The sequence below is a fragment of the Dendrobates tinctorius genome, unplaced genomic scaffold (genome assembly GCF_039654945.1).
Source record: "Dendrobates tinctorius isolate UK_male_01 unplaced genomic scaffold, ASM3965494v1 ptg000251l, whole genome shotgun sequence".
NCBI lineage: Eukaryota > Metazoa > Chordata > Amphibia > Anura > Dendrobatidae > Dendrobates > Dendrobates tinctorius.
In genome coordinates, this window is record NW_027361918.1 from 5,661,797 (window position 1) to 5,685,976 (window position 24,180).

Here is a 24,180-nt window from a genome sequence, read left to right on the forward strand (position 1 = left end):
TTCTATCTCGGGACATATCCCTTTATGAGCCCCCCATTCATCAAGGCAAAAAGGACACAGGGTGTGCTTCCACATTATTCAGTGGCTTTCTTGTCTTCTTTCATTGTGAGGCGTGGATCCAGTTGCTTTCCCTCGATCTTTTCGGCCATCTCGGTTGTCAGCAAAACTTGTAAGGGTCCGTAAAATATAGGCTCGTGGGTTCTCCTGACATGTCTTTTGACCACCACACTCTCCAGGCTGCAGGAGGTGGCTTCCTTCCACAGAATGTGGATCTGGAAGAAAAGAGTAAACCCGAGATTATGTCAGACAAGCATTTTGCTATAACCTAAGAAGACAGCCTATCATGTTGTATCTGGAACTGCTGTGGAAAATGCAACCCTAGCCTAGAAGCTGACCCATATAACACCTCATATAGGGGCAAGCATTCTGTCCATGGTCTGCCTGTTTCAGCCATGGCTTTCTGGATTTTCTGGATGGTGCACAGCATGAAGGTCGCGCCACTCCCAGGGTGGACATTATTTCCTGCATTAGTTCTCTGGTAAAGTGGGTGCCTCTGTCACTTTCTTTGGTCTCGGGCACCCCGTATGACTTTTGAGATTAGTTACTTCGCTGTAGGTGGTGGCTTTGCACACGGGATACGCATCTGGCCATCCTGAGAGGGGGTTGACACACACAAGTACATACTCGTAGGTTTGTATCTTGGGAAATTGAATGTAGTCGATCTGAAGATGCTGGAAAGGGTAAAGGGGCCTTGGTGCATGTCTCATAGACGTCTTGGTGGTGCGTCCCACGTTGTTGAGCGTGCAGGTCAGACTGGCTTGATCATTTTTGGCTGCAGTGAGATTGAACCCAGTAGCATAACAATGGCGGTGGGCGAGGTCTGTCATGGCATTCTTCGATTGGTGGGTATTGCCATGGGTGGGTTGAGATATCATGGGATACAGAACCCGGGGAGGTAAACTTTGTCCCCAGTCCTTCTAGTGACTGGAAAGCTCCCTGCACCTGTTGTTAAAGCTTCTGGAGAAAGTCATGGGTCACAGGTGGATCCGCGGTGGAGTCTACCTATGCAGCTGCCACCCTGGATTGGTTGTTTCTTGGTTGGTAAGCTGCAGATTTTACAGCCTGATCGGCCGGGTGGTTGCCTTTAGCTGAAGTAGAGTTGTCCTTTGCATGGACTTTGACTTTCACTATGGCAACCTTCTTAATCCTTGATAGGATCGACCTCTCCATATACTGTAGGTCCATAGTGGTGAGCTCTGCCAAAAGCATAGCGACTGTATAAATGGTGGCAGTTTGGTCTTTAGCTTGTCTGCAGGCTTATTCTAGGGCACAGAGATCTGCTTCTTGGACGGACATGTGTGGTGGCAGCAGCTCTGCTTTTATGGTTTCATGGAGGTAAGCAGCATATCCAGGGTAGAATCGGCCATCCACGCCATACTGCGATGAATCAGATGACAACCATCGGCCCTTGTCTCTACGTGCTAGAACCTTAAGGGCTTCCTTAGCACTACAAAAGGCTGCTGCCAGCAAATCCCCAACGTCGGCTCCACCAGCTACAATCAACTAATGGCTACAGTCCAAACCCATGGACAGATGACCAGTGAAATGCTAAATCTTAACTTCCCACACAACATACAACACAGGAATTCAAAACCGTACAAAGGTCTTCTCAGGGTTCTTTTGTCTAACAACAAGGAACACACTTACTATGAAGATATCGAATGAACTGTGACACACACTCCCAAAACACACCGGGGCCAAAGACAGGTACAAATTCAGCAGGGAGTGTAAGAATAAAAAAAAGGGAGAATAAACGCACCAAGCACCACTGCTCCACCTTATCCTCAATATGACTAGTGAGAGGCAAAAACACACGTAGCAATATTATCGCCTAAATACCCCAAAATGATAGGGTGCTCAATCCATGAGAAGAAATATCCAATGAATCCATATCAAGAAAAACAACGGATGGCACTCACCACTAAAATAAGAAAAGGCTTTGTTCCAAAATAAAAGGTATCGGCACGGGAGACATGTGAAAAGTATGGACTTCGGCTGTTTTGCGTTCCTGCGCTTCAACGGGTCCCGTTGAAGCGCAGGAGCGCGAAACTGCCATTGTCCGTACTTTTCACATGTCTCCCGTGCCGATGCCTTTTATTTTGGAACAAAGCCTTTTCATATTTTAACGGTGAGTGCCATCCGTTGTTTTTCTTCATATAGTGTAAGAATGAAGCTTCTTACCTTTTTAGCTGCAGCTGTCCTGAGTTGTTCGTCTGTCTAAGAACCAGAAAAACATTTGGATCAAGTGGTCCTTTGAACTAGCGGGTCCCTGTTCATTGTGCCAGGTTTTGTCTACGCCACGAAATGTGGGACGTTCTGAGACGTTGTGCCTGTTACAAATTGTAAAATCCACGTTTGTACAGGAGATAAGAACCGTGCATACACACACACATATGTCTCTTAAGCATAGCTCTCATTATTTCATCATTGCTCTGGTTTTATATAGATTTTTAATAGACGTACAGTACATTGTAGCAATATCATTGGATCAGCTTATTTCTCAATGTGCTGGCATTATCATACATAGATCCAATTGGATAAAGTTAACACTGTCGACACCCTCGGTGTGGCTCTCGCTTCTTTACTTTCACTTTCCTGTTATCTTTAAGTCCTTTTAGACAAAGAAAGTCACAAGAACCTCTTATCTCGAAACATACAGGCTGCATTTTGGAAATGGAGTCAGGATAGATAAATAACTCCTGCTCCTACTCTAAAATCGCACTGACCTGATGAATAAAGTCGTGCAGTTACTTAGTCCACATGGTGAATCACGCAAAAATAAAAATTGGAACTGTTCTTCTACTGCTGTCTCGATGTTCATTCCATCTCCCATAAATCAGAACAAGGCTTGGGTCCCATTTATCCTGTGCTGTCTGCTGAGCGCTTACACCGGAGTTTCCGTGTAAATCCTCAAAACAACGCATTATGGGGTCCATTTTGTCCCGAGAGCGGCAGTGAAAATCTGAGCCAGGAAGTTGCAGGCCCGTAAGTGTAACCTCTACTGTAGGTAAAATCCGAAGAGACGCTCTCGAAAGTAGGGGAAAATGATCTGTTAAGTCACGGCGTGGGATGTGATTCTAACCATAAGAGCTGACATAAAACAAAAAAGCAGCGGTGGCGCTCAGAACCAAGTCCATAAAAAGGAAAGAAAAAGTCATTGTGATAAAGGAGTAGCGGCACTCACACATGCCAAATGGCCGCCATCTGGCTGCACTCTGCAAGCTCCTGACTTACCAGTATGATTTACAGAAATCCAATAAAGGTTGGAATTTCTACTCCAGATAGTGAGTGCCGTTACATCTCTTTCACAAACAATTGCCTCAGGACCCAATATCAACATGGTTTTATGAGGGATCGGTCCTGTCAGACTCATCTGATCAGCTTCTATGAGGAGGCAAGTTCCAGACTGGACCAAGGAAATGCAGTTGTCTCTATGTGAACTTTTCAAAAACGTCTGTTACGGGCAACACAAAAGGTTGGTGTATAAAATGAGAGTAATGGGACTAGGGAAAAATGTGTAACTGGGCTATCAACTGACTCAGTGATGGGAAGCGAAGGGTGGAACACACTCTGATTGGGTCACAGGGGTCATTATTGGGTAGCACAGGGGTCGTTATTGGGTACCACAGGGGTCAGTATTGGGTAGCACAGGGGTCATTATTGGGTTATTGGGTAGCACAGGGGTCAGTATTGGGTTATTGGGTAGCACAGGGGTCAGTATTGGGTTATTGGGTAGCACAGGGGTCAATATTGGGTTATTGGGTAGCACAGGGGTCAATATTGGTTCATTGGGTACCACAGGGGTCTGTATTGGGTTATTGGGTAGCACAGAGGTCAGTATTGGGTTATTGGGTATCACAGGGGTCAGTATTGGGTTATTGGGTACCACAGGGGTCAATATTGGGTACCACAGGGGTCAGTATTGGGTTATTGGGTACCACAGGGGTCAGTATTGGGTTATTGGGTAGAACAGGGGTCAGTATTGTGTTATTGGGTACCACAGGGGTCAGTATTGGGTTATTTGGTAGCTCAGGGGTCAGTATTGGGTTATTGGGTAGCACAGGGGTCAGTATTGGGCCTTCTTTTTAACATATTAATGAATTGCAGTTTTTGCTGATGATACTAAACTCTGCAGGGCAATTACCACAGAGGAGGATAAGTTAGTATTACAGAAGGATTTATGTAAGATGGAGGCCTAGACTGAAAAATGAGCAAAGGAAATAAGGAGGACATTACTGAACTGGAGTGGGTGCAGAGGCGCAAACAAGGTTAAGGGAATGGGTCATTGCTGAAAACGGGTTATGAAACCTGGAGTTATTTAGTTTGAAAGCGAAGATTTAAGGGTTATCATAATAATATACAAATATATTGGGGGCGGGGGGGCGGCGCAGATACCTTTCTAATATTCTTTTCACGTGTAGGCTTGAGCTGGTGACAATGAGGTATCCTTTACATCTACATCATAGAAGGTTTAATCCTGATCACAGACGCAGATTCTTTACTGTCAGAGCAGTGAGACTAATTAATGGTTGTTACACTATAAAAATACAAGGAGGCCTGGATGTATTTCTTGAATACAATATTCCAGGTTGTGGGTACTGGATTCTGAGATGGGACTTTTCTCCAGGAACTCGTCTTATTACCGTATGTGACGTCTGGAAGGATTTTTTTTCTTTTGTCTCATGGGCTTTTTGCCTCCTTTAGATCATGTTCGGTTGTACTCGATGGACTTATGTCTACTGTCAACCTTAAAAACTATGACAGTATGTACAAAAGTCCTACCAAGAAGAATAATTTCAGAACTGTTTCCAATTTTATTTTGTCCACAATCTGTACAAATCCATTGCAAAACAAACTGAAATCATTTTGAGGCGAAAATAAAAGTAACAAAACTAAAATAATGTGGTTGTGTAAGTGTGAACACCCTCTTATAATTGGGGGATGTGCTTGTGCTCCGAATCAGCCACTTTTTTTTTCCCTCTTTTTGTGTCTCTCCCTTTTCTCTCTCCTTTGTTTTTTTTACTGCATCTTCCTTTGTCATCTTACCTCTTTCATTTATTTTCTTACTTTCCCAGCCTCTCTTCATTTCCTCCTTCCTCTCCTTTTTCTATCTCTCCCTGCCTCTCTCCCCTTTCACTGTCAGGAGTCGAACCTAGAAACTCCTGTGCACTAGGCAGAAGCTCTTTCCTTTGAGCTATTCAGCTATCTGGACAGCTTCTTGCTAACTCAGATACCAATACATGTGGTGCTCCTGATGGGCTCCACACTGTGATTCCTGATTTGCTCCACACTGTGATTCCTGATTGGCTCCACACTGTGATTCCTGATTGGCTCCACACTGTGATTCCTGATTTGCTCCACACTGTGATTCCTGATTGGCTCCACACTGTGATTCCTGATTGGCTCCACACTGTGATTCCTGATTGGCTCCACACTGTGATTCCTGATTGGCTCCACACTGTGATTCCTGATTGGCTCCACACTGTGATTCCTGATTGGACACCCTATTTAAACTTGGATTTGCACTTCCTTCCTTGTGAGATTATTAAGCTCTCAGCCTTTAGTCAAGTGCTCTCTCTGTGCTGCTCCTCCATGATATTTGCATGGAATAGGCAGATCGTGTTGTGACATTTTTGCATTTCTAATTTGACATCCTTCTGCCACCAGTTTCTGCGGTGTAGGTGGTGCATCTGTGACTTTTGGGAGGTGGGAGAGGTGGTCGTTTTTCTTGATCCTCTTTGGGATGAAATCTTTTCAGCCGGACTTGCAGGCTAGAGGTGATTCCACTTGTCTTCTGACGTCTTTGGTGTAGCTCTCGACCCACCAGTTCACAAGCCAATGCCTTCAGGTTAATTCTTCTATGCAATGGATTCAGTTGATTGCCGAGGTAAATCACTTATCAATTGATACCACCCACATTCACCATCGATGACCATTTGCAAGTGGCTTCTGGCCCGCTTGGTCTTTTTTACCTTTGTCAAAATAATAGGTGTTATCTTGTTCATGTTCATCGGTCTCCGCACCATCCTGCCCTGGTTCTAAATCACGCTTACGTTCTTCCACCTCATCTTGAGATGAATTGTCACTCTCTTCCCCTAAATCTTCACTCAGTTTGGGGTCTCCCTCATCAGCATTTCACAGCAGATTCTTCATTTCTTCACCGTGAAGGGGGGTAGATAAATCGTACATTTTACCTTCCATTTCAGCAGATAATCTGAAGCAAGAGAGAGTGTACGTGTTGGGGTGCAATGTGCCTTAGAGGCCAGCTTCTCTTCTAAGAAAACCCTACTTATGGATACAAAATTTGCATTGCTTATTCATAAAACAAGCTACATAAACAATTGTGATGAATAAAAAGAGAAAGTACAAACCTTCAAATGTGAGACGAGCTCAGGGGCAGTGAGCCTGAGAAGCCACGAGGGTCAGATCTGCTCCACAGAAGGTCTACTGGAACACTGTGAGATCAGGCTTCAAAGAGCATGTAAAGACCGGAAATACCTGGCACGGGGAAATTTTCTGATAATTTGGGGAGGAGAGCAAGGCGAACCAAATTGAACTGTGCCTGACGGTGGGATGTTGATGTCACAGGAACATGATCCCTCAGTAATATCACCATGTGACCGTGCCACCACTGGTGGGAGAGGGAGATTGCCGGTTCTTCTTGGTTCCTGCTCTTGATGACCACCCATTTCTTTTGTTTTCCAGAAGGTCCATTCTCTTGTGAGAGGCAATGCTGAGAACGGCCTGCACAATACCATCATGGCACCGGTGTGGAACTCTGCGCGGATCACTATGGACTTGTAAGACAAGTTTCTGTTTAGTGGAACTGCGTTGTGTGTCCCTTGTCTTATTAACAAGTCTGTCTCTCCTCTGTAGCCGGGAAGCCCAGTACTCGGACTGGGAGTACCCTGAATGGATCCCACGTACAGACAGATGGCATTTCCTTTCACACAGGTAAGATAGGTACGACTGTGGCAGGTGGCATCCTGTGTGGTCCTTCAGGGCGAGGAACCTGCAGGATCAGCGGTGGATCACATGCTGCTTTCATGAATTTGTCTTATCCATGTTTGACGACTGGATCACATCCTGATCTCGTGACTCTCTGATCCTGCATGAAGTGTGGATCACACATTGGTCTCATGATCTTGTCTGATTCTGGATGAAGACTTGATCACACACTGGTCTCTTGACTGTCTGCTGATCTTCAGGACCTGGTGGTGTTGGAGTGTTGGGACACCATCAGATTTTCGCCGGCTCTGCATTGTGCGCTTAGTGTCTTTTCTATTTCTTTGGCAGTGAGGCCGAGATCTATCTCCCCCTGCAGACGACCTCCCCTCCATTCTGCATCAGAAGAGAAGATTTAAAGGAGGACTCTGACCCCCACATCCTCGGCAGGTGAAAATATTCACACATAGCTCCCCATCATATTACCCTGGGATTTACAGAGAATCAGGATATGTGTTATCTGCCCCCTATATACCATGTATCCTCCATATTACAGGTCATGTGTTATCTGCCCCCTATATACCGTGTATCCTCCATATTACAGCTCATGTGTTATCTGCTCCCTATATACCGTGTATCCTCCATATTACAGGTCATGTGTTATTTGCCCCCTATATACTGTGTATCCTCCATATTACAGGTCATGTGTTATCTGCCCCCTATATACCGTGTATCCTCCATATTACAGGTCACGTGTTATCTGCTCCCTATATACCGTGTATCCTCCATATTACAGGTCATGTGTTATCTGCCCCCTATATACCGTGTATCCTCCATATTACAGCTCATGTGTTATCTGCCCCCTATATACCGTGTATCCTCCATATTACAGCTCATGTGTTATCTGCCCCCTATATACCGTGTATCCTCCATATTACAGGTCATGTGTTATCTGCCCCTATATACCCTGTATCCTCCATATTACAGGTCATGTATTATCTGCCCCCTATATACCGTGTATCCTCCATATTACAGCTCATGTGTTATCTGCTCCCTATATACCGTGTATCCTCCATATTACAGGTCATGTGTTATCTGCCCCCTATATACTGTGTATCCTCCATATTACAGGTCATGTGTTATCTGCCCCCTATATACCGTGTATCCTCCATATTACAGGTCATGTGTTATCTGCCCCCTATATACCGTGTATCCTCCATATTACAGGTCATGTGTTATCCGCCCCTATATGCCGTGTATCCTCCATATTACAGGTCATGTGTTATCTGCCCCCTATATACCGTGTATCCTCCATATTACAGGTCATGTGTTATCTGCCCCCTATATACCGTGTATCCTCCATATTACAGGTCACGTGTTATCTGCCCCCTATATACCGTGTATCCTCCATATTACAGGTCATGTGTTATCTGCCCCCTATATACCGTGTATCCTCCATATTACAGGTCACGTGTTATCTGCCCCCTATATACCGTGTATCCTCCATATTACAGGTCACGGGTTATCTGCCCCCTATATACCGTGTATCCTCCATATTACAGGTCATGTGTTATCGGCTCCCTATATACCGTGTATCCTCCATATTACAAGTGGTGTCTCATTATTTGCCTGCAGGTTCCAGTCTTTGCCCCCTCACCCTCAGCGCTTTGATGCAACGTTTTTTGTGGGGGGCCCTGTGTGGTCTCTTGATTGGTGTCCGACACTGTGGGGTTCATCTTCCTGCCAGTATGTGGCGCTATATTGTCACCGTGGGATGGACGACAGGCACAGGCTCGAAGTTACATACACTGGACCCGCACTACTCCAGTTATGGTGCCTCGGAGCCCTCAGCCCGGACCAAGGGTTTGTATGTGAACAGGATATAGGGCGATGTCCTGTAATGTGTCCTACAGACGGGACAGGATATAGGGCGATGTCCTGTAATGTGTCCTACAGACGGGACAGGATATAGGGCGATGTCCTGTAATGTGTGCTACAAACAGGACAGGATATAGGGTTGTGGCGACATGAGGGTCAACATGTGCCCTAGTCCTCTAGCCGAAACCGCATGAACGAGGGATCATCCCACCAAATGACCGCTTTCCTTTCCCTGTGGGCGTAATACTACTCAGACAACACAGGGTGAGGGTAAACAGTGTGGAAATATTTTACTGAACCACAAAACAGGCAGATAACACATAGAACAGTCCCAGCACAATACCCAAGATGGTGCACATTAGAGTCTCACCATTCCGCTGACTCACTGGGATTGTAGCACCTGTATCTTCAGAACTTCCATGGTTGATTACCCCACCTGTGGTTCGCACACATAGAGGAGGTAACGACAAGCTTAGGAAGATGACAGTCCATTGAGGTACAAGGCCAGGTGACCAGAGGGGTCGCTACCTGGCTTCTCCGAACATCTCCATGGAGCCTCGTGACCGTTAGGTCCCATTCCTGGCTTTCACAAACTTTTCCATGGTGCTCAGGTAACCGGTGGGTCCAAATCCCGACTACATAATCGTATCCATGGTTTGGCGATGGTCAATGGAGCAGATCTGTATTCTTTCATCCGGGGCCGTGGTCCCCTAAGCTGGCATCCTGTAGAATGACAAATCTGTGTCCCTTGTGATTGAGCCATGATGCCTTGGCTGCAGTCCTGTAGAGTCTCTGGTTCTTTGGATGTCTTGATGTATATCTGTATATGGAGGTATCTGTTACAGAGGCACAGATATCCTCTTTTTATAGTTAACTGTCCTTCAAGCCAGCTTCTACTGGTAAAGGGGAATAATGGTGACAAGATCAACTCTCATTGTTTAATTATGTAATCTATTTGCCTAGTTTTCCCTGCTCTATTTTGCAAATCAATACACTAGCTGGCCTGGACAATGTGTAATCAACATATCAGCAAACATTGTTCAAATATCCTGTGTCTCTAGTCATCCAGGATAACAGCACAATGTTACATCAAATGTCAACTGACAAGTCAATATTACAGGCTTTTACGAACAAAAGGCTGTGTTTTCTTGACCAACCCGAAAGAAACACATAAATTCAAAAGTCAACGTATAGATAAGCCAGTGACACCTGGGTTACTGAAAATAGACTTTAATTAAGATACAATGCTGTGTCGTCACAAGGGTGATGTCCCATCATGTGTCATACAGACAAGACAGGATATAGGGCGATGGCCTGTAATGTGTCCTACAGACGGGACGGGATATAGGGCGATGTCCTTGTCATGGTGATTTTGGGTGATGGTTTTGCTCCCTGTAATGTCCCGATTTGTCTTGCTCTCGTCCCTTTTAGGGTTGCCTCAGCTGCGTCCCTCTCCTATGGTCTGGCAGTGGATGACGGCTGCATATGGGACCTGAAGTTTTGTCCTAGTGGTGGGTGGGAGCCTCCCGGGACCCCCAGGAAGGTAAGGCTTGGAAGTTGATGTGGCTTGTGTCCTCTTTGCAGTGGGTTCTACGGTGTATAACACCGGTTGTCGCTGGTGCAGGGTCCGGAGATGGCGCGGCTCGGACTCCTGGCGGTGGCGCTCTCCAGTGGCCATGTACAAATCTACAGCCTACCTCACCCAGAGTCTCTGCACTCCCACCGAACAGCTCAAGGAAAAGGTAGGAGGGTACTGACCCCTGAATACTGACCAAGTGTCTATTATGGGGGGGGGACGGATTGCCCGAGTATTTATATGTAGAAAAAGGAAGAGGTTGTATAGGAGGCTACGGTAACCCGCGAGGAAACTAAGATGTGTGCGAAAATAGAGAAATGGCGTAATCATACGATCGAGATGCAGAAGGACGGTCTGAAAACCATTAAAGAACAAAAAGATGGGGATTCGTTTTTGTAGCGAAAGCAACACCTATAGAAAAGGAGACAATCTCCCAGATGGCCTCATACAGAGTGGGGCGGGAAATCCAGTATGTCACAAAAAAAGTAAGTACACCCCTGACATTTTTGGAAATATTATATGTTTTCATGGGACTGCACTGAAGATTATTGATGGGCGAACCCGACCAGTAAAGTTCGGCGTCCGTACCGAACACCTACGTTTTGGGCACAGACTTCACCAGGAAGTTCGTGTTGCTGTTCTGGTTCGGCCCCCCGAACACCGGGTTTTTTTTTTCACTCTGTTATATGTATGACAGCGCGGCAAACGCCGCTTCTGATCCATGGTAAAATCATTACCGGCGGTCACACAGCCTCGGGTACCACTAATCTATAAATCCCATCTATATCGCAAACCTCTCAACAAGTGAGAACAGTGAACAGAAAAAGCACAAAGATAGTTTTTACCACCATAAATAAATTGCAATTTTTATTAAATATACAATAATAGACTAAAAAAAAAAAAGAAAGAAAAATGTAAATATAAAGCAAATGCCTCAGATGTGAGGGACGCTGATGGGTAAAGACACCATTTGACATACTCTGCGAGTAATGATGATAAACACATTCTAATAGAAAATATATCCAAAATATCATATGTGAAAGAGGGAAACAGCCCGCCTGTAAGAGGTCTTCCTAAATCAAGTAGCATGTTATGGGGATGATGAAAGTGGCTGCCTCGGTCCAGTATCTTCTGTGGAATGCCCAGGTGCTCAATTACACCACAATGGAATTCCCTTATAGTAAAGGATCCTACTTCAAATTATATCAACGCGAATGACGTAGGGAACTCAATAAATGTCAGGCTGGAATGCCCTCACAGTAATACGTAGAGTGTGGAGTCAGTGCTGCGTCTCTCCATCCCGACGTGCGTTTCGTTCACACTTCTTCAGGGGGTATGGGCCTCGGTTACCACGCTGTCAAATGACCCCATGAGTCGGAGCTGTGATCTACTGCTCCCATCAGTGTATGCCTACTGTTGCTAATAACAGTGAGAACAGGCACGGCTGGTGGGAGTATTCATCTCTATAACTAAATACCGTAAAAAAAAGCACAGGCGTGGGTAACCAGCCAGAAAAAACTGACAGCTGGGATCTGCAATCCTCAGCTGTCGGCGTTAACCAGGCTGGTTGTCAAAAATAGAGGGGGGGCCCCAGGCTGTTTTTTTAATTATTTAAATACATAATTTAAAAAAACGTTGTGGGGTCCCCAACACATTTTTGACACCCGACAAGCTAAAGCAGACAATGTATACGAAAGGGAAACTTATGGAGCAATAACGCCCAAATTGATAATTAAAAAGGTATAATTTTTTTTTTTTAATTTGTTTATTAAACCGCAACAAACCTATTTGGTACATAACCAATGTAATGTATGCAGGTCCATTATGGTAAGACAGCAAGCCTGCATAATGAGCTATTGGTACAGACTTCAATCCCGCAGATCCTCACTCCCTGGCGAGGCCTATGGACAATTAAGGGGTAATTAAAAAGAAAATTAAAAAAAAAGGGTTCATTGTTCGCTATTTTATTTGTTTGGCTCTGCATAGCTCAAAGGGATACATTACATTCAACATATCGATCATAAAACTAAAACTACTACTCTCCTGCCCCATAAACAACCTCCACAATGCTAAGGACACTATGAGACTATAAAGTGCGACCCAATGTCTTCTTCACTACAGCTATTGTGATGGCATCAAACTATTGTGTACGCGTTGTTCTAGTAAGGTGACACGTATTCCACCCGTCCCAAATCTTATTACACTTTCCCAGGCAGCCCCTACTCTGAGACATTGTCCGCTCGTAAGGTATAACTGACATCACCAACTCAATCCAAGCTCTAGAGATGGACGTGCCTTACCCATCCAACGCAAGGCCAATATGTTCCTGGCTAAGAAAAGTGTCTCACGTAGGAAAATTTTAACATGGTGCCCCCCAAATCTCTTCCTCTAGCACACCAACGGGTTAAGAGGAACAGGAGGGCATGTAAGGGAGGTTAACAACGAAGTTCCCTCTTTCCAGAAGGATAGGACATTTGGGCACCCCCACACCATATGTATAAAATCCGCATCCACTGTATGACATCTTGGGCATTCTGGAGATTGAGACCACTCCATTCTAAATAATCGCAACGGAGTCCCATAAGACTGGTGCACTGTATATAGTGGAGTCATCTGTTATTAGCTGACGGAGACACCTTGGTTGGAGATTCAAGAATCTCCTCCCAATCCTCATCTTGAATGTCAGAGATGAGAGATTTGCATTTCCCTCTTCTTGTCAGTGAAGCTGAATCGGTACCCACGGCCAACATATGTGTATATAGAGCAGAAATAAGACCCTGGGGGCCTGTGACTTACGAATCCCTATCAAAGGGTAGGACGATAGGACTTGGGTCACATTTGTATTGCTGATCTAAGCTGTAGATGGCCAAACAATGGGGCCTCGGGATACTATATTTGGTTTGTATTTTGTTCAATGGACATTAGGACATTGTGTTAGTATAGATCATTGACCAAGGAGACGTTATGTGAGACCCAGAATTGAGTAGATGGGTGATGTAATAACATTGGGAAATGTTACTCCATAATGGCATCTCAGCTATGATGCCATCAAAACGGACCACTTGTTTAAGTTGTCTCCTGAGCGACCCAGCCAAGCGAAGCAGGGGTAATGATCCATTAGAGACATCAGGTTTATGTAGTTGTAAAAAGTCCAACCAGCAGTTGGTCCGGGCAGCATGGGTCAAACAGCTCTCCGAGCTAGGTAGATAATTGTTGGGCATCCACCTACTCAAGGCTCTGATCTGTCCCCCGTCTAGACCTATGTAAGGTGGACAGCTTGAGTTTGGGTCTGGTGTTTCCCCATGTAAAGGATGAGGTCAATGAATTTAGACCTGAGAAAAAGGATTTAGGGATCAGTACAGGGCTGTGGAGTCGGAGTCGTGGAGTTGGAGTTAGTTTTGGTTGGAGTCGGTAGAAATGTACCGACTCCGACTCCAGCTTTAAAAAAAATGTATTAATATTTCATAATTGAACTTTCATATGAATTTTATAAATGTTACTCAAATATATATGTTCTATCAAACTATGAACAACAGTGATAAGCAGTTCTGCTGGAGATAGAGACATTTCTTACTTCTTGTGTGTCACTGTTCTCCACTGCCCTTATCTAATCTTATACTTGGTTAACCTCATGCTGCCCCAACCCCCCTACTTACAATGTATGAAACTGAAAGTGAAAATGTGTTGCAAATTCTTAGTAGTAAAGCTCCTCCTCTAGACTAGATCTTACTAGGTGTGCGTCTTCCAAGCATCTCACAGCTGCCTGCTACTCAGAAGAGGAAGACTGTAAGAAGTATTATCCTTTCAACAAACTTTGCATCAGTTAACTGTGAGTACATGAGGAATAATAACAGTATTACTGACCACTATATCAGTTGTACGACCTGGCAATAATTTTGTACAATTGTTTTTAGGAACAACAATTGTCATTTGGATTGTGAATGCAGAATTAAAAACCTGAGAATGTCAAAGAAGCATCACATTAAATCAGCTGTATTTGAACATTTCACCATCACTCAAGATAGAAAACATTATGTCTGTCAGTGTATGACAAATGATCCAGACGAAAACAAATGCTGTGAAGCCAGGATCAGTGCATATTCAGGCAAAGATAAAAATGCTCCTACCAGAGCTTCTAATCTAAAGAGACATTTACAGCGCTTTCATCCAGAAGTACTGAAAGCAGTGGATGAGAAAGACTGCATCCAAACCAATGAACCAGTGCCCAGCTCTTCCAGCCAAACAAAGGAGCAGAGAACTTTGCAGCCATCAGTTGCAAGATATTTTGTCAGTGACAAAGTTACTGTGACAATGACAGTAGATACATTTAAAAAAACAGATCATAGAGCTTGTTGTAAAGGATAGTGTGCCTATTTCATTATTTTCACGACCAGCTTTTATGTGTCTGAATGGGGAAATGGCCCGCAAGCTTGGTGTTTCTCTGGAGAGAGAGAGTATTAGAAAATTAGTAATCGAAGAAGCTTTTAAACAAAAGGAAGAACTTAAAAAAAACTCTCAAGGGACGCTTTCTGTTTCTTAAAATGGATGCCTGCACACGTCACAGAGTGAACTATTTTGCCATCAATGTCCGATTTGTTTGTGACAAAAATGAAATAGTTACCAAGACCTTGGCAGTAAAAGACACCAAAGCTCATCACACCAGTGAGTTTCTCCAGGTCTTGGTGGAAAAGGTTCTGCAAGACTATGAACTTAAAAAAGAGCAAGTTCTTTCTGTCGTAACTGACAATGCTTCAAATATGATAAGTACTATTAAGCTAATGAATGAGAGTAATGATGGTGACCAGCAGCTAGAAGAACATTCTGGGTCCACAGACACAGAAATGTTTGAAATAGAGGAACACAGTATTGTAACTGAGGAGCAAACTGAAGTTGCTTCAGATGAACAGCAACATGATAGTTTAGATGATCTTGTTGAAACTGTGTCAATATGTTCTTTCATTCATCACATGCGCTGTGTTGTGCATACGCTACAGCTGGCTATAAGAGACAGTCTGCAAGAAGGACATGCTGCTGCACTGATTGGCAAGGTGAGAAAATTGGCTACTGTTGCCAGAACCCCTAAAGTTGACTCAATTTTGAAGAGACGTGCTGGAAAAGGGGCAATTATTGATCAAGCCACACGATGGGGCAGTACTTACTTAATGATTCAGCGCTTGGTTGAACTGAAAACCTTTCTTGTAGACATGGCTAACCCTCAACTGACGCTAAATGAAAGTCAGTGGAATCAGGTGACTGAGCTGGAAAAATTGCTAGAGCACCCATTTACAGTGACTAAAAAATTACAAGCAGAGGACTTAACTCCAGGTATTTTCTTAAAGGAGTGGAAGAACCTGATGTTTCGCCTGTCCCAAAGAGGAGGGTTAATTGCAAGTGGCATTGCTACATCAATGAAACGGAGAGAGGAGCTACTATTACAAAATAACATTCTTTTGGCAGCTGTTTATGTAGACCCAATGCATTGGATTCTTCTAGATGATCAACAGCTAAGTAAAGGAAAAGAAGCTCTGTTTGAAATAGCAGTAAGGATGAAAGGGTTGCAGAACAGTCAGGAGGAACAAGAAGAATTTGGTCGTCCTGCCACATCTTCACCCTCATCATCAACTGATGAAGAATTTAATTTCAAAAAATATTTGGATCACAAGGACCGTGCAAAGCGTTCCCGCATAGAAGAAGAGTCATCCCCATCAAGGAACACAGCCAGTACATTTCAGCAGAATTTTTCATGTGCACTAAAAGAAATTGAGAAATTTGACCGTTCATCAAAAATAACAGTGCAACAAGCGATTCCTCTGTATCCTGACATTGTCAGAGATGTTGCCCGAGTGGTTACTGCTTTGCCACCAACACAAGTTAGTGTAGAGAGGTTGTTCTCTGCTCTCAAAATAATTAGATCAGATTTGAGGGCATCCATGAAGGAGGATCTGACAGAGGCAATACTTTTTCTGAGGACAAATTTATAGATTTCTTCTTATTAACTGCATAAAAGTGTTTATTGCATATTTACTTACAGTTTAGAAAAGTTTATAAAAGTTATTTGCTATATTCTAATTGTATTCTAATAAATGTAGTTTTTGCTCTAAGTGGTCTGATTACTTATATGATGGTGAGAAACTGAATAAGCACGATGTTTAATTTTTTACAACAGTAAATTTGTTGTTATGAATTGGCCATTTATGAAGGAGCCGGAGCCTGATAAAATCCAGGAGTCGGAGTCGCAACTGTGGCTTACCGACTCCACAGCCCTGGATCAGTACTGCACTATGCTGGAGGGAATAATTAAGCTTTGGGAGTAGGATCATTTTAATTAAGTTAATACGTCCAGAGACAGATAATGGTAATTTGCTCCAAATAGCGAATTTGAGCTTCACAAGTCCCAACAGCGGGAGAATATTGAGTTGTAAATCAAGTTTACTGTTTTTTGGGATATTTATTCCCAGGTATTTAAAATTAGTGACAACAGGCAGTGGCGATAACGTTTAAAGGTGATCTATGGGACCGTGGAAGAGAGGCATTAAAGCGGATTTATCCCAGTTTACATATAATCCCGAATAATTACTAAACTTGCGTATTGTGGCAATCACATGGGGTAATGTTTCTTCTGTGGTGTCCATGAACATCACCAATGTCGTCAGCATATAGGCCAGTGGTGTCCAAATGGCCCGCTACCTCTATACCCTTAATGGCCGGAGTGGATCTTAGACATATTGCCGGTGCTTCGATCGCAAGAGCAAAAAGAGCCTTCCCCTTGTCAAAGAGAACGATTCGGATGTAGAGTTATTTATTATTTGGGCTTTTGGCTTCATATACATTGCGCCAATCCACTTCCAAAATTTAGAACCAAAATCATATTTTTGTAAACATGCAGATAAGAAGGACCACGCTGCGTCTAACGAGGCCGAGGCCCACTTCTTACCTGGCACCAGGGAGCTGGACTCTCCTAATAGACCTATTCTTCCCGGGCATGAAACCGGTCTGGTCTGGATGTATTATTTCAAGAATCACGGAATTCAGTCCAGTGGCCAGGATCTTGGTGAAGATCTTATAGTCCACATTTACCAGCGATATGAGACACAGTCAAGGGGATCTTTCCTCTCTTTCTTAAGAATTATTATATTTGCCTCATAGAAGGAGTCTGGTAGAGAGCCTCTCCCCCAAGTTTCCCGAAACACCTTTAGGAGGAGTGGCGCCAAAACTTCCCGATACTTCCTGTACATTTGTATGGGAAACCCATCCGGCCCAGGTGCTTTCCCAGAGGCGAGATCCGCCATAGCTCCATTTATTTCCTCTATAGTAAAGTCTGCATCCACAAAGGCTTGTTGAGTAGGGCCTAACGTGGGGAAGCGCCACATCTGATAAGTATTCAAGACATTCCAAAGTGCTGAAACTACCCTTGGAGCTCTATAATGTTTTATAGTAATCATGGAAACATTGGGGTATGTCATCAGCTGTGGTTACTATCGAATTATGAGGCTTTTGAAGTATGGTATCAGTGGTGTTGTGCTGGCGCACTGTAAATGCCGGTAGATTGCTGGATTGATTCCCCAGTTGAAAACATGACCGAGGTGTAAAGAATAGTTTACGTTTAGATTTGGTGTCCATATGATGAGTATATAATCTATAGGAATTCAACCACTCCATTCCATTTTCATTTGTCTGCTTAGCTATATAAGTTGGCTCCGTATCCCTCAGGCGCCTCTCCATGTCATCATCCTCCCTTGATGTCGTCCGCTTAATGTAAGAAGTTGTAGAGGACAAACATCCCCTTAGATATGCCTTAAGAACAAATTAATATCTTGGGGATCAGGGTGAGATGAAATGAAGCAGTCCAACTGGTCCAGAGTCCTGTCATTGGGGCCTATTAATTTCAGCCAAAATGGGTTTAGCTTCCAAAATATACCGTGACTTGCCTGGCCGAACCTGATTTAAGTATTATTGGCCTATGGTCTGAAATACCCCTGTTCCCATGCTCAAAAAGGTATAAATTTATTAAGGTAAACCATGATATCATACAAATATTATAATCATAGTATCAAATACATATAAATAGGATCAAAAACAAGGGAGATCAGGTAAACAATAGCCACTGTGTCCATACTATGGCAAGCAGTCATAACATAAAGTGCATAGTGCAAGATATAAAGGGGTAGTATATAGACCAAAAGCAAAAACATTGCTATGTCAGTGCACACATAATTCAAAAAGGTCCAATTTCCCCTTAAATCTAGTGCTTACCCATGCCGTACTGTTAAGGACAGGCACTGCACTACCCCAACGCGCGTTTTGCGTTGGCTTCTTCACCCTGAAGACACCCATCCATTACTATTCCTATAGTTATATGGTAAATAAAGACACAGCCAGAATAAAGTCCTTTATTACAAATAAGACTAAACACAGTTTTACTTTTTTATCTAAGAATAGCAAACTGTTATACTCACCTTACACCCAATGCATTGAATCTCTCGTCTCCTGTAAGAAAACAAAAATGAAAAACAACCATATCACTCACCCGTCCATCGTTCTGTCCCACGCCGTAATTCATGTCTGGGGATTGGTAGTTTTCCACCTGCACGGTGCCAAGATGCGACCGTCCAGGCTGAGAACCACTCGTGAGTGACCAGCAGTGATGTCATCGAGGTTACCGCCGGTCACTGAGGCTGCGATCCCAGCCGGGCTGACTGGCCGACACCCTGACACTGAACTGCAGCACAGGGGTCAAGAATATACAGCGGTGTAACAAGACGGGGTACACTCTCTGTGGTCTAACAAGGAAGTTGAGTGTATGTGCTCACCATCATGTCCAGAGGTTGTCTGGTCAAAATAGACGTGTGCGTGCTGCCAGCATGGCTGCAGAGGGTCTGCCTGTCAGTGCTCAGATCATACACATTACTGCAGAGGTTACAGGGGTGGGGGTCCGCCTGTCAGTGCTCAGACCATACACATTGCTGCAGAGGTTACAGGGGTGGGGGGTCCGCCTGTCAGTGCTCAGATCATACACATTACTGTAGAGGTTACAGGGGTGGGGGGTCCGCCTGTCAGTGCTCAGACCATACACATTACTGCAGAGGTTACAGGGGTGGGGGGTCCGCCTGTCAGTGCTCAGACCATACACATTACTGCAGAGGTTACAGGGGTGGGGGGTCCGCCTGTCAGCGCTCAGACCATACAAATTACTGCAGAGGTTACAGGGGTGGGGGGTCCGCCTGTCAGTGATCAGATCATACACATTACTGCAGGGGTGGGGGGTCCGCCTGTCAGTGCTCAGACCATACATACCACTGCAGAGGTTACAGGGGTGGGGGGTCCGCCTGTCAGTGCTCAGACCTTACACATTACTGCAGAGGTTACAGGGGTGGGGGGTCCGCCTGTCAGTGCTCAGACCATACACATTACTGCAGAGGTTACAGGGGTGAGGGGTCCGCCTGTCAGTGCTCAGACCATACACATTGCTGCAGAGGTTACAGGGGTGAGGGGTCCGCCTGTCAGTGCTCAGACCATACACATTACTGCAGAGGTTACAGGGGTGGGGGGTCCGCCTGTCAGTGCTCAGACCATACACATTGCTGCAGAGGTTACAGGGGTGGGGGGTCCGCTTGTCAGTGCTCAGACCATACATATTACTGCAGAGGTTACAGGGGTGAGGGGTCCGCCTGTCAGTGCTCAGACCATACACATTACTGCAGAGGTTACAGGGGTGAGGGGTCCGCCTGTCAGTGCTCAGACCATACACATTACTGCAGAGGTTACAGGGGTGGGGGGTCCGCCTGTCAGTGCTCAGACCATACACATTGCTGCAGAGGTTACAGGGGTGGGGGGTCCGCTTGTCAGTGCTCAGACCATACATATTACTGCAGAGGTTACAGGGGTGAGGGGTCCGCCTGTCAGTGCTCAGACCATACACATTACTGCAGAGGTTACAGGGGTGAGGGGTCCGCCTGTCAGTGCTCAGACCATACACATTACTGCAGAGGTTACAGGGGTGGGGGGTCCGCCTGTCAGTGCTCAGACCATACACATTGCTGCAGAGGTTACAGGGGTGAGGGGTCCGCCTGTCAGTGCTCAGATCATACACATTACTGCAGAGGTTACAGGGGTGGGGGGTCCGCCTGTCAGTGCTCAGACCATACACATTGCTGCAGAGGTTACAGGGGTGAGGGGTCTGCCTGTCAGTGCTCAGACCATACACATTACTGCAGAGGTTACAGGGGTGGGGGGTCCGCCTGTCAGTGCTCAGACCATACACATTACTGCAGAGGTTACAGGGGTGAGGGGTCCGCCTGTCAGTGCTCAGATCATACACATTACTGCAGAGGTTACAGGGGTGAGGGGTCTGCCTGTCAGTGCTCAGACCATACACATTACTGCAGAGGTTACAGGGGTGGGGGGTCCGCCTGTCAGTGCTCAGACCATACACATTGCTGCAGAGGTTACAGGGGTGAGGGGTCCGCCTGTCAGTGCTCAGACCATACACATTGCTGCAGAGGTTACAGGGGTGAGGGGTCTGCCTGTCAGTGCTCAGACCATACACATTACTGCAGAGGTTACAGGGGTGGGGGGTCCGCCTGTCAGTGCTCAGATCATACACATTACTGCAGAGGTTACAGGGGTGGGGGGTCCGCCTGTCAGTGCTCAGACCATACACATTACTGCAGAGGTTACAGGGGTGAGGGGTCCGCCTGTCAGTGCTCAGACCATACACATTACTGCAGAGGTTACAGGGGTGGGGGGGTCCGCCGGTCAGTGCTCAGACCAGATGCCACTCACAATGCTCTGCATGGCTATTGTCCCAGAAGGAAGCGTCTTCTAAAGATATGATGCACAGGAAAATCGGAAATACCGTGCTGAAGACACACAGACTGAGGACATGGATCACTGGAACCTCGTCCTGTCGTATGATGAGACCAAGATAAACTTATTTGGTTCAGATGTTGTCAATTACTTCTGGCGGCATCCAGGTAAGGAGCACAGAAACAATTGTGCCCTGCCTGCAGTCAAGCATGTTGGTGGGAGTGTAATGGTTTGGGGCTGCATGAGGGCTGTCGGCTGTGGGCAGCTACTGGTATTTGAGGGAACCATAAAGGTTAACATGTACTATAGCATATTGAAGCAGAGGATGATCCCGTACCTTTGGAAACTGGGTCGCCGGGCAGTAATCCAACACGATAACCACCCCAAACCTCCAAGACGACCCCCCGCCTGCTAATGAAACTAAGAGTAGAGATACTGGACTGGCCAAGCATGTCTCCAGACCGAAACACTCTTAAGTATCTATGGGGCCTCCTCAAGCGGAAGGTGGAGGAGCACAAGGTCTCCAACATCCACAAGTTCTTTGATGTCCTCATGGAGGAGTGTAAAAGGATTCCAGTGACCGCCATGCCCAAGAGAATTCAAGCAGAAAATAATGGTAGCAACACAAAAAATTCACACTTTGGGAATAGTTTGGCCACTTTGACTTAGGGGTGTACTCACTTTTGTTGCCGGCGGTTTAGACATTAATAGCTGTCTGTTGAGATATATATATATATATATATATAGGGTATCAAATTTACACTTATACAAGCCGTAAACTGACTGCTGTACCTCGCATCAGAGTGTCAGGTCTTCAGTGTTGTCCCATGAAAAGATGGAATAAAGTGTTTATAAAAATGTCAGGGGTGTACTCACTTTTGTGATGTACAGTATATATGCATATATACATGACTGTGTGCTTTGTGTATATATATATATATGTATGTGTGTGCTCTGTGTGTGTGTGTATATATATATATATATATATATATATATATATATATATATACATACACACAGTGGGTACGGAAAGTATTCAGACCCTTTTACACTTTTCACTCTTTGTTTCATTGCAGCCATTTGGTAAATTCATAAAAGTTCATTTTTTCTCATTAGTGTACACTCTACACCCCATCTTGACTGAAAAAAACAGAAATGTAGAAATTTTTGCAAATTTATTAAAGAAAAACTTAAATCTCACATGGTCATAAGTCTTCAGCCCCTTTGCTCAGTGTTGAGTAGAAGCACCTTTTGAGCTAGTACAGCCATGAGTCTTCTTGGGAATGATGCCACAAGTCTTTCACCCCTGGATTTGGGGATCCTCTGCCATTCTTCCTTGCAGATCCTCTCCAGTCCCGTCAGGTTGGATGGTGAACGTTGGTGGACAGCCATTTTCAGGTCTCTCCAGAGATGCTCCATTAGGTTTAGGTCAGGTCTCTGGCTTGGCCAGTCAAGAATGGGCACAGAGTTGTTCTGAAGCCACTCCTTTGTTATTTTAGCTGTGTGCTTAGAGTCATTGTCTTGTTGGAAGGTGAACCTTCGGCCACGTCTGAGGTGCAGAGCACTCTGGAAGAGGTTTTAATCCCGGATATCTCTGTACTTGGCCGCATTCATGTTTCCTTCAATGGCAACCAGTCGTCCTGTCCCTGCAGCTGAAAAACACCTCCATAGCATGATGCTGCCTCCACCATGTTTCACTGTTAGGATTGTATTGGGCAGGTGATGAGCAGTGCCTGGTTTTCACCACACATACCTCTTAGAATTATCACCAAAAAGTTCTATCTTCGTCTCATCAGACCAGAGAATCTTATTTCTCATAGTCTGGGAGTCCTTCATGTATTTTTTTAGCAAACTCTCTGCAGGCTTTCATATGTCTGGCACTGAGGAGAGGCTTTCCTCGGGCCACTTCTCCATAAAGGCCCGACTGGTGGAGGGCTGCAGTGATAGTTGACTTTGTGGAACTTTCTCCCATCTCCCTACTGTATCTTTGGAGCTCAGCCACAGTGATCTTGGGGTTCTTCTTTACCTCTCTCACCAAGGCTCTTCTCCCACGATTTCTCAGTTTGGCTGGACAGCCAGGTCTAGGAAGACTTCTGGTGGTCCCAAACGTCTTCCAGGCTTATGGAGGCCACTGTGCTCTCAGGAACCTTGAGTACTGCAGAAATTCTTTTGTAACCTTGGCCAGATCTGTGCCTTGCCACAATTCTGTCTCTGAGCTCCTTGGTCAGGTCCTTTGGCCTCATGATTCTCATTTAGTCTGACATGCACTGTGAGCTGTGAGGTCTTATATAGACAGGTGTGCGCCTTTACACATCAAGTCCTATCAGTTTAATTACACACAGCTGGACTCCAATGAAGGAGTAGAACCATCTCAAGGAGGATCACAAGGAAATGGACAGCAAGTGACTTACATATGAGTGTCTGAGCAAAGGGGCTGAATACTTATAACCATGTGAGATTTCAGTTTTTCTTGTTTAATAGATTTGCAAAAATTTCTACATTTCTATTTTTTTTTCAGTCAGGATGTTGTGCAGAGTGCACATTAATGAGAAAAACAATGAACTTTATAGAATTTACCAAATGGCTGCAATGAAGCAAAGAGTGAAAAATGTAAAGGGGTGTGAATACGTTCCGTATACACTGTATATGTACAGCTGCTTCTCACAAAATTAGAATATCATCAAAAAGTTAATTTATTTCAGTTCTTCAATACAAAAAGTGACTCTCCTCTATTCTATAGAGCCATTACACACAGAGTGATCTATCTCACGGGTTTATTCCTGGTATTGTTGGTGATTATGGCTTACAGCCAATGAGAACCCAAAAGTCATTATCTCAGGAAATTAGAATACCGTATTTTTTGGATTATAAGACTCACTTTTGTTCCCCCAAATTTTTGGGGAAAGTGGGGGGTG

At 44.8% G+C, this 24,180-nt stretch overlaps 1 protein-coding gene across 2 annotated transcripts in view; it reads left to right on the forward strand.

Annotated features, from left to right (window-relative positions):
- GTF3C2 (general transcription factor IIIC subunit 2) overlaps positions 1-24,180 on the forward strand; it is a 116,704-nt gene that overhangs the window by 34,513 nt on the left and 58,011 nt on the right. For both annotated transcript variants that reach the window (XM_073557784.1, XM_073557785.1), the window contains 6 exons: positions 6,766-6,860; positions 6,937-7,014; positions 7,357-7,455; positions 8,641-8,868; positions 10,315-10,426; positions 10,508-10,625. In XM_073557784.1, the coding sequence (XP_073413885.1) occupies positions 6,766-6,860; positions 6,937-7,014; positions 7,357-7,455; positions 8,641-8,868; positions 10,315-10,426; positions 10,508-10,625 (730 nt within the window). The remainder of the gene's footprint in view (positions 1-6,765; positions 6,861-6,936; positions 7,015-7,356; positions 7,456-8,640; positions 8,869-10,314; positions 10,427-10,507; positions 10,626-24,180) is intronic.